The sequence below is a fragment of the Hemitrygon akajei genome, chromosome 11, assembly GCF_048418815.1.
Source record: "Hemitrygon akajei chromosome 11, sHemAka1.3, whole genome shotgun sequence".
Taxonomy (NCBI): domain Eukaryota; kingdom Metazoa; phylum Chordata; class Chondrichthyes; order Myliobatiformes; family Dasyatidae; genus Hemitrygon; species Hemitrygon akajei.
The window spans coordinates 101,216,673-101,226,878 of NC_133134.1; the positions used below are offsets into that span (position 1 = coordinate 101,216,673).

At 48.4% G+C, this 10,206-nt stretch overlaps 1 protein-coding gene across 1 annotated transcript in view; it reads right to left on the bottom strand.

Moving 5' to 3' along the window:
- LOC140735155 (uncharacterized) overlaps positions 1-9,928 on the bottom strand; it is a 29,200-nt gene extending 19,272 nt beyond the window's left edge. Inside the window, exons 1-4 of the mRNA XM_073059944.1 lie at positions 9,869-9,928; positions 7,570-7,616; positions 5,939-6,137; positions 382-464 (exon numbers count right to left, since the gene is read on the bottom strand). Coding sequence (XP_072916045.1) covers positions 382-464; positions 5,939-6,137; positions 7,570-7,605 — 318 coding nt within the window. The 5' untranslated portion in view covers positions 7,606-7,616; positions 9,869-9,928. The remainder of the gene's footprint in view (positions 1-381; positions 465-5,938; positions 6,138-7,569; positions 7,617-9,868) is intronic.
- Positions 9,929-10,206: the final 278 nt, after the last annotated feature.

Sequence of the window (10,206 nt, forward strand, 5' to 3'; positions counted from 1 at the left end):
GCTCGTCCACTGGGAGTGAATCCCAGCTGTCTCCTGGACGGCTGCTGGGACAGGGAACCCCACCCGACACACCCAGGATTAGGTTGGTCCGCCACCCCTCCCCCCACCTCGCGAGGTTGCAGAACACCCGGGGGAGTCTGGTGTTACCTCACTGTGGTGAACTAGATATACCTGTCTGGGCTGCTCCTGTGGCTCCTCCCACAGACCCCTGCTGACTGCTCCTGTGGCTCCTCCCACAGACCCCTGTATAAAGGCGACTGTGACCTGTTGCCCTGCCTCATTCCCCAGGATGTAGTGTTGTTCATTCTTCCAGTCAATAAAAGCCGATACCTCACTTCCTACGTCTCAGCGTGAGTTATTGATGGTGCATCACTCACTTACCTCATCGACCGAAAGTTGGAGGATGGGAAACGTCTCTTCCAGTCTGTCCAGTCTGTGGGCTGCGACGTCATTGGCGACGTTAACTGCGGGGACGGGAACGGGATGGTGGTGGTGTTATAGGTGACATACTCTCCCGAGATTTACCTCTGTAGTTCCCATTTAACAACCGCGCTGTCTCTAGGCATAACGGGTCCGACGCTGGTTCACGAGGGGTTCAGTGGAGAGTTTATCCTGCCTTTTGCGCAGCGTTTCGGTTCGACTTGACCGCAGCAGTTTTGTCGGCAGTGGGGAGAGCGTAGAGTCCGGAGCAAGGGGAGAGAACTACCGTAGACCCGGACAAGCAGGAGTTGGGGGAGTGGCGAGGATCCGGACGCTCTAACCCGAACCTCAAATAACCGTGGATCATGTCAGTCGGGACTGCCAGAACTCGGCAGATGAGTGGACGTATTTCAAAGCCGGTCGGCGGAGGGTTAACGTACAGATAGGTTACACAAGGAAAGCTGCAGATGCTGGAAATTCAAACAACAACACACACAAAATGCTGGTAGAACACAGGCAGCTAGGCAGCATCTACAGGGAGAAACGTCGACATCGCTTCTCCCAGATTGCATTGTGGTGAGAAAGGCTTAGGGGATGAATGCTAGCCTCCTGTTCCCCTGTGAACGGTGGGTTGGGGGAGGGAACCAATGTCTTCCCTTTGACCCATGGCCTTGACTTTCCACCCATTAATCTGAGGAGTTGGGGGTTCATCTTCGACACCCGTTTGCTGTCTAAGGCCAACAAAACAGCAGTTTGTATAACTCGGTGACCTTAGGAGCAGGAGGATATCTCGGGATTCAGTTTAGTCACGGTTACGTGTGATAAGCACGAGTTTTGTGGGTAAGGGCAGTCACACAACGGGATCCTTTTTAGCTCAACTCCGGAATTTTCACCGCCTGGGGCTGGCGTGAAAGACTAACGACGCTGTAGCTTAAAGACTGCATGAAGGTTTACGCCTGACTCACACTCGTATTACCACAAGGGAGAGACCATTCAGCCCATAAAGGCTCCAAATTGGCACATTCTTATTATCATACACCTCCAACTCTCCTTTAACCCCACCACACCCCCTCACCTGCCCTGCAACTCGCCCTTCAGTCTGGCACGGTAGAGGCCCTTCGTCCCTCAATGTTATCCCGATTCCTTAACCTACACTAAGATCAGTCTAAAATTTTCCTCCCTTATAGACCCCCATTGAAGAACATAGAACATTACGACAGAATACAAGCCCTTCGGCCCGCGATGTTGTGCCAGCCTTCTAATCTACTCCAAGAACAATCTAACTCTTGGAGTTAGCCCTCCACGTTTCTGTCATCCATATGCCTGTCTGAGTTTCTTAAATGTCAGTAATGCACCTGCTTCTATCACCACTCCTGGCAGCACGTTCCACACACCCACCGCTCTGGGTAAAAAATCTACCACAATATACTTTTCTACAATCACCTTAAAATTATGCCTCTGGGAAGAAGGGCTTCCTTTTGCAACTCACGGGTAACTCAGAGCCAACTTGTTTATCACGACCAAGGTGTCCATGCAAGGTAGTCCCGTATGCTCGCATTTGCCCCACGTCCTTCAAATCCTTTCCTACCCGTGCAGCCATCCAAGTGTCTTTTAAATGTTGTTATTGTACCTGCCACAAACACTTCCTCTGACAGATCGTTCCATATGAGAGGCAAAGACAGACTAGTCAGGCAGCGCCTTTTCCCCGGGGTGGCAATACCAAAACCAGAGGTTAAGGTGAGTGGAGGGAAGAATAAGGGGAATGTCAGAGGTATGTTTTTTTTTACATATAGAGGGTTGGATACATGGAGTGCACTGCCAGGGGTGGTGGTAGAGACAGGGTGTGCTGCTGGTGAAACAAGCTTTTGGTGCTGTAGTTGACTACGTAATGTGGGAGCGAGACGGATGAATTAGTAGCCTGGCGCCATGTCAGAGGGAGAAGATATTTGCAACTTGTTTGTTCCACTTTACTTAGTGGACAGTGAATGAAGATCATTGTCAAACATTACAGCATCAACACACAGGCGCTTCACCCTGTCCCGAGGGATACAACCCGGGATACTTCTGTCGCTTGGCAAAGGCCAAGCACCTCCTTCTGCAGGGTTACTGGTGTCCCGCTCCCCGTGTAGAGGAGACAACACTAGACAACCGGGTGGCCCTCAATGTACCATAGGCTCCACGCTACCCAACAGCTGGCTTCAGGTGACGTCCTGCATTGGGGTGGGAGGAGTGATCGCTTGGAGTGGGACAGTGAGGCTCTAGCACTGCGACCAACCTGAGACAGGCTGGGAAATGTCCTGGACAGAGGCGAAGTGGGAGTTACAAATTCATCCTGGGGCCAATAATATCACTAATTGCTAAAGTCCCCTCACTCATTTAAGATGGGAGGGAGACAAAATATAGGAAATTATTATCTAGCTTCGGTGGTTGGCAAGATTTTAGAATCCACTATGAAGGATGAGGTTTTGGGGTACTTGGAGGCACGTGGTAAAACAGGACAAAGTTAGCATGACTTCCTTAAGGAGAATTATTTCTTAGCAAATCCATTGGAATATGATGAAATATAAGACAGGACAGGCAAAGGAGAGTCAGTGGATATTGTTTACTTGAATTTTCAGAAGCCTTTTGACAAGGTGCCACACATGAGGCTGCTTAATAAGATAAGAACCCATGATATTGCAGGAAAGATATTAGCATGGATAGAAGATTGGCTGACTGGCAGGGAGCAAGGAGTGGGAATAAAGGGAGCCTTTTCAGGTTGGATGCCGATGACTAGTGGTGTTCTGTAGTGGTCGGATTTGGGTCCGCTGCTGACTGTTAAGGATATATCAGTAGACTTTCTGATTGGAAATGGTCATTGCTTAGGAGTGGCTGCCTGAGACGAGTGCTTCTTGGAAGTGTCTCTAGGGGAGAATAGTGAAAAAAGATGGGGCCACTAAGGGAGGATTTGCTGGGGTAAATCAATGGTTGATCTTCAAATGGTATAACCAAAGGAAGGAAGAGTCATAGAAATGTACAGCACTGAAACAGGCCCTTTGGCCCATCTAGTCCAAATAGTCCAAACTATTTAAACTTCCTACGCCCAACGATCTCCACCGGGACCATAACCCTCTATACCCCTACTTTATTCATGCACCTATCCAAACTTCTCTTAAATGTTGAAACTGAGCTCCTATATACTACGTGCGCTGACAGCATATTCCACACTCTGGTGACCCTCCAAGTGAAGAAGTTTCCCCTCATGTTCCCTTTAGACTTTTCACCTTTCATATCTAACCCTTGTCCTAATTTATCATGTGCCTCCAAGCATACCTGACCTCTAGTTGTGGTTCCACCCAACTTTAGTGGAAAAAGTCTACTTTCATTTACCCTATCTACACCCCCCATAATTTTGCATATCTCTATCAATTGTCCCCAAGAAATAAAGTCCTAACCTATTCAATCTTTCTTTATAACTCAGGTCCTGCAGTCCTGGCAACATTCCTGTAAATGTTCTCTGTACTCTTTCAACCTTATTTATATCTATCTATGGGAACTGACCAGAATTGCACTTGATATTTCAAATTGGGCTTCACCATCATCTTATACAACTTCAACTTAATGTCCCATCTTCTGTACTCAGTACTTTGATTTATGGAGGCCAATGTGACAAAAGTTTTCCTTACAACCCTGTCTACCTGTGACGCCAATTTCAGTGAAATATGTACCGGTATTCCCATATCCCTTTTTTCTACCATACTCCTCAATGGCCTGATGCTCACGGTGTAAGACCTACCCTAGATGGTCTTTCCGCCGTGGAACACCTCGCACTTGGCTTCATTAAATTCCACCTGCCATTTTCAGCCCATTTCCACTGGTCCAGATCTGGCTGCAAGCTCTGATAGTCTTCCTCGCTGTCCACTGTACCCCTGATCTGGGTATCATCCACAAATCTGCTGTTCCGGTTAGTCACCCTGGTTAGCATCCAGACCTCTGATATTAATGACAAGCAATAACGGGCCCACACGTGATCCCTGCGGCCCTCCACTAGTCTCAGGACTTCAGTCAGAGAGGCAACCAACTGCTATCATCCTCTGGCCTCTCCCATAAAGCCAATGTTAAATCTAATTCACTACCTCATCTTGAATGCCGAGCGACTGAACCTTCTGACCAAGCTCATGCCGGACCTCATCAAATCCTTCACAAATTTTCCTGGTAGCTCCCTCGAAAAATTCTACAAAATTAGTTGAACATGACTTATCACGCATGAAGCCACGCTGAATATTTTTAATCAGTCCCTGTCCATTGATATACATATATATAGTTATCGCCCCTACAATTTCTGTATTTGCCTCCCCCAAAGTCCGAGGGAACACTTTGCCAGGCCCTGGGGATGTATCCATCCTAATTTGCAACAAGACAGCAAACGCCTTCTCCTCTGTAGTCTGTACAGGGTCCATGAAGCCGATACTGCCTTGCCTCCAAGAGTAAATACAGATGCAAAAAAACCATTCTGATCGGCTAGAGGACCAAGTTTGTCCCTTGCAAATCCTTTTGCTCTTAAAATATCTATTGAATCCTTTAGGATTCTCCTTCACCTTGTCTACTAGGGCAACCTCATGCCATCTTTTAGCCCTTTTGATTTCTTTAAGTGTTCTTTTTGCATTTCTGAAGCACCTCATTTGTTCCTACTTGCCCACACCAGTTTACACCCTCTTTTTCTTGACCAGGGTCTCAATATCTCTTGAAAAACCAAGGTTCCCGGTACCTGTTATCTTTACCTTTTATTCTGACAGGCAAATACAAACTTTGTACTCTGAAAATTTCACTTTTGAAGGCCTCTCACTTACCAAGTAGACTTTTTACCAGAAAACAACCTGTCCTAATCCACGCTTACCAGATCTTTTCTGATGCCATCGAAATGGGCTTTTCTTCTATTTAGAATCTCAACCTGCGGACCAGACTTATCTTTCTCCATATTTACTTTGAAACTACTGGCATTATGATCACTAGGTGCAAAGCGTTTCCTCGAATGAGAAGAGGGCTAAGGGAAAAAGGAGGAGAAGGACGGGTGGGTAGAGGGAGGGAGGGAGGGAGGGAGAGAGAGAGAGAGAGAGAGAGAGAGAGAGAGAGAGAGAGAGAGAGAGAGAGAGAGAGAGAGAGAGAGAGAGAGAGAGAGAGAGAGAGAGAGAGAGAGATGAGGATGGTTGAGGAGAGGTTTCGCGGAGGGGGAAGGAAGAAAGGAAGAGGGATGGGGAGAAGGAGAGGGAATGAGTGGAGAAGGGGAATGTAACGAGAGGTGGAGAGAGCAATGAGGAAGAGGATAGGTTAGAGGGAGAGGGGAAAGGGGGACAGAAGGGAAGGGAGAGGTATGAGGAGGACTTGTGGAGCGTTCATTTATTCTGGGGCTACATGAAAGGGACGTGACAGGCGCTACAGATATGCAGCACTTCCTCTGCTTCATCATAAAGGGATTGTACGCACCACCGGCGCCGGGCATTGGTCCTGTACCGTTTCTCAACCCCCGCACCCCACTCACTTTGAGATTCGAAGCTCTCCAGGATTGGCTGAATGCCCCTGGCCGCCAGGCGCGCCGCCAGCCTGACACTGCCCTCCACCAGGCCAAATACGGAACGGGTCAGCCAGAAGCTCCGCTTCATGTCCGAGTAGGTGGCCACCGCCAGCTGCGTGCTGGAGCTGACCAGAGGGAGCCCCCCGAAGCGACGGACGACACTGGTCTGGAGGGTGGGGTGGGAATGTGGGAGAAGTAGAGGGACACATAGAACCCAGGGTTATTAAGGATAACCCACCGACAGCCATCCGCACTCAGTGCTCGGTGTCATCTCATGCTCCGCGCTCCTGCAGGGTCCGGATTTAAAGTGGTTTCCATTACGGCTTCAGGATAGCTGCTTTCCCCACCACTTAAGCTCCGCGTCCCCCTGCTGCCCCTGGCGCCGGCTGATCCCACAACCATTCTTATTCTCTATTCACATTCCCTCTCACTTTCCCCACCCCCAGAACCCACTCCCTCCCGGCATTCGGCACTTATGCCATCTAACATCTTCCGTCCATCCCTCTATTTATTTAGAGGCATAGCGTGGTAACTACTAGCCAAACTAGCCCGCGCTGCCCAATTACACCCATGTGGCCAAATAACTTACTGTCTCGTACACCTTTGGGATGTGTGAGGACCGGAGCACCCGGAAGAAACCCACGCGGAAAACGTACATACTCCTCACAGACAGCGGCGGGATGTGAACCCAGGTCACTGGCGCTGTAATGGCGTTGCGCTAAACGCCATGCTACCGTGCCGGTCATCTACCATCTCTCTAACCTTTTACTTCTATCTCTATCAGTCATCTTTCCCTCTGCCTCTTCCTTTCCAACACTCCACACTCCCCCCTTCCTCTCACTCCCCTCATCACCACCCCCACAATACCACTATCCCTCTCCTCCCTCTTTCTCATATCTTTCTCCTCTCCGTCATACCCTTACCGAATGTCTCTGTCCCTCCCCTATTTTCTCTCCCCTCCTTCTCTACGCCCTTTCCCACTCCAATCTTTTCTGTCCCTTTTATCCCAACTCTCTCTCTCTTCCGTCCCTCCCCTCTCGTCTACCCTCTGCTATCATTCCCTTCATCACCATTCCTCCTTCTCGTGCCCCTGATCCATCATCTCATCCATATCGGGCTGAGTTACTACCCCTCAACCATCAGGCTCTTGAACAAAGGAGATAACATCACTAACTTCACTTGTCCCATCATTGAAATGTCCCCACACAGTGGAAACACTTTCAAGGACTCTTCATCTCAGGTTCTCGATAATTAATGAATCCCAGGGTTGTTTATGGTGACATATATGTAACTGGATGATAATTTTATTTTTAAATCTATTCCATTCTCCCACTTTTGAAAACTGGCGATGCTTTATAAATTACTATACGTATATCTTATTGTAATTTATAGTATTTTATGTATTGCACAGAACTGCTGCCGCAAAACAAATTGCATGACATACAGTATGTCAGTGATTATAAACCGTTTCTGATGATCCGAATTCTGAGATTCCCCCATTTCTCTCCGCCCCTTCCTCCCTCTTGATTCTGCGGACAACCATTGGGTTACAGACAAAGGGCAAAGGCCACAGTGAACACGTGACAGGTACAGCCTACCCGAGGAGTTCTGTTCGACGATCTCCGCACCGCCATCCTGATATCCGCTGTTAGAAATAAAATAGGTACCGTTAAATGTACTTAATCGGAACCACTTGGGAATTATAGGGAATGTACTAGTTAGGGTCTAGTTAGCATGTAAAGCATCAGAGGAACTCAGCAGGTTAGACAGCATCTATGGGGGTGGAAATATTTTGGGCCAAACCCCTCTATAGATGCTGCCTCACCCGCTGAGTTCCTCCATCCATCAATAAACACAAGAGAATCAGCGTCTGCAGAATCTCTTGTGTCGCAGATCTGGTTAGTGTCAAAGAGTCCCAAAACGTCTTCTGTTTATTCGATTCCATAGATGTTGCCTGACCTGCTGAGTTCCTCCAGCATTTTGTGTGTGTGTGTGTGTGTTACACTACTCCTGGGACCAGGACGTGTCATCTTAAAGAAAGCACAACAGCCCTTTTCAGGATTTGCGGCAGGTCACCAAAGCCTTTGACAACTTTTATAGGTGCACACACACACACACACACACACACACACACACACACACACACTCACACACACACACACACACACACACACACACACACACACACACACACACACACACACACGCACACACACGCACACACGTGTCCTCACTGGATGCAACATGGCCTGTTATGGAAATAACAATTGCCCAGGATCGAAAAAAGTCTCCAGGAAGTGGTGCGTGCAGCCCATTCCTTCATGGGCAAAGCCTTCCCTGTCATCGAGTACATGAGCGCTGCCACAGGAAAGCAACATCCATTATAAAGGACACCCACTATCCAAGCCATGCTCTCTTCTCACTACGACCATCAGGCAAGAGGTACAGAAGCCTTAGGTCCCATACCATCAGGGTTAGGGACAGTTATTACCCTACAAACATCAGGCCCACTAACCGGCATGGATGACTTCTATTACCACTACTCTGAGCTGATTCTACACCTATAGACTCACGTTCAAGGATTCTTTACAACTCACGTTGTACTCAGCATTGTTTTTATTTGCATATTTTGTCTTCTCTTTGACATTGTTAGTCTTTGCCTGTTAATGTATAGTTTAGCATACATTCTATCATATTTCTTGTTTTTTTCCTGTAAATGTCCGCAAGGAAATTAATCTCAATGTAGTATATAGCAACATATACGGACTTTAATAATACATTTACTTTTCAAACTTCGAACTACAGCTACATTGATAGTCAGCATAGGCTCAATGGGCCGAAGCGTCAAGTAACGGACCTCTGGGAGATAATGCTTTTCCTAAGTTTAATACTGGCTTTGGTGAGGCGTGAACTCACAACCCCCCTGCATTTGCACATTCGCCACACCCCTTGGAGCGAAGCAGGGTGAGAGGTGACCTGATAGAGGTGTACAAGATGATAAGAGACATTGATCGTGTGGATATTCAGAGGCTTTTTCCCAGGGCTGAAATGGTTGCCACAAGAGGCCACAGGTTTAAGGTGCTGGGGAGTAGGTACAGAGGAGATGTCGGGTAAATTTTCTACCCAGAGAGGGCTGAGTGCGTGGAATGGGCTGCCGGCAAAGATGGTGGAGGCGGATACAACAGGGTCTTTTAAGAGGCTTTTAGATAGGTACATGGAGCTTAGAAAAATAGAGGGCTATAGGTAAGCCTAGCAACTTCTAAGCACAACTTTTTGGGCCGAAGGGCCTGTATTATGCTGTAGGTTTTCTATGTTTCTAACACAGCCCAGGTGGGGACTGCGGGGGATTTCAGCGGGAAAGAGCAAAGGCAGGGGTGCGGCCAGCGTAATGCTGTACAGCTGCAGGCTGTCACCGATCGGGATCCAGTTCCTCCGCCCCTGTAAGGATCTCTCCCTGTGACCGCGAGGGTTTCCTCCGGATGCTCTGGTTCCCTCCCACACTCCAACAGCGTGTGGATTAGTAGGTTAGTAAATTGAGGGCATGCTATGTTGGCGGAAGCATGGCGACACTTGTGGGATATCGAACTGTTTTGGTCGTTGACTCAAAAACGATTCATTTCTCTGTACGTTTCGATGTACAGGTGACAAATAAACTAATCTTTAATCTTACAAAAACGCCTGGACCAAGCCGAACCTTAGGAAGAGAAGAACCATGTGTGTTTGGAAGTACTGGGCATGAGGCGAACACGTTCCACAGAGAATTCCGCGACCGATACATCACAATGGTCTCATCATTCTCACACAATCGGTTCTCGATGTAAGCGCTTCTGAAGCGGAAGGATTCAGCTATTATGGAGTGGGAGAAGTTGACAGTGACATACAGCAGGAGCATCTTACCGGCACAGATTTGAAGTGGAGGCCCGGGGGAGATCCAGCCACGGGGAGACGTGTGATCAGAATCCGGGACGCGGGACGAAACCAGGAATATCAACCCTTTAAAAGCCCCACCTACTCACTCACTGGCTCGGCTGCCTGTCCGTCAAGCAGACCCAGAATGGTTCTCTTCAGCCCCCCCCCCCTTTCAGCGAGGAGAAGAGGCAGGGGAAGACAGACGCCCCCCCCCCCCCCCCCCCCGTCGTCAGGAATTTCTTCAATTCCACGAGGTACAAGTCAGCGTTATGGAGTTCCTGCCTTTAATAGCTGTGCCGAAGAGGGGATGAACTTGCAACCTTTTT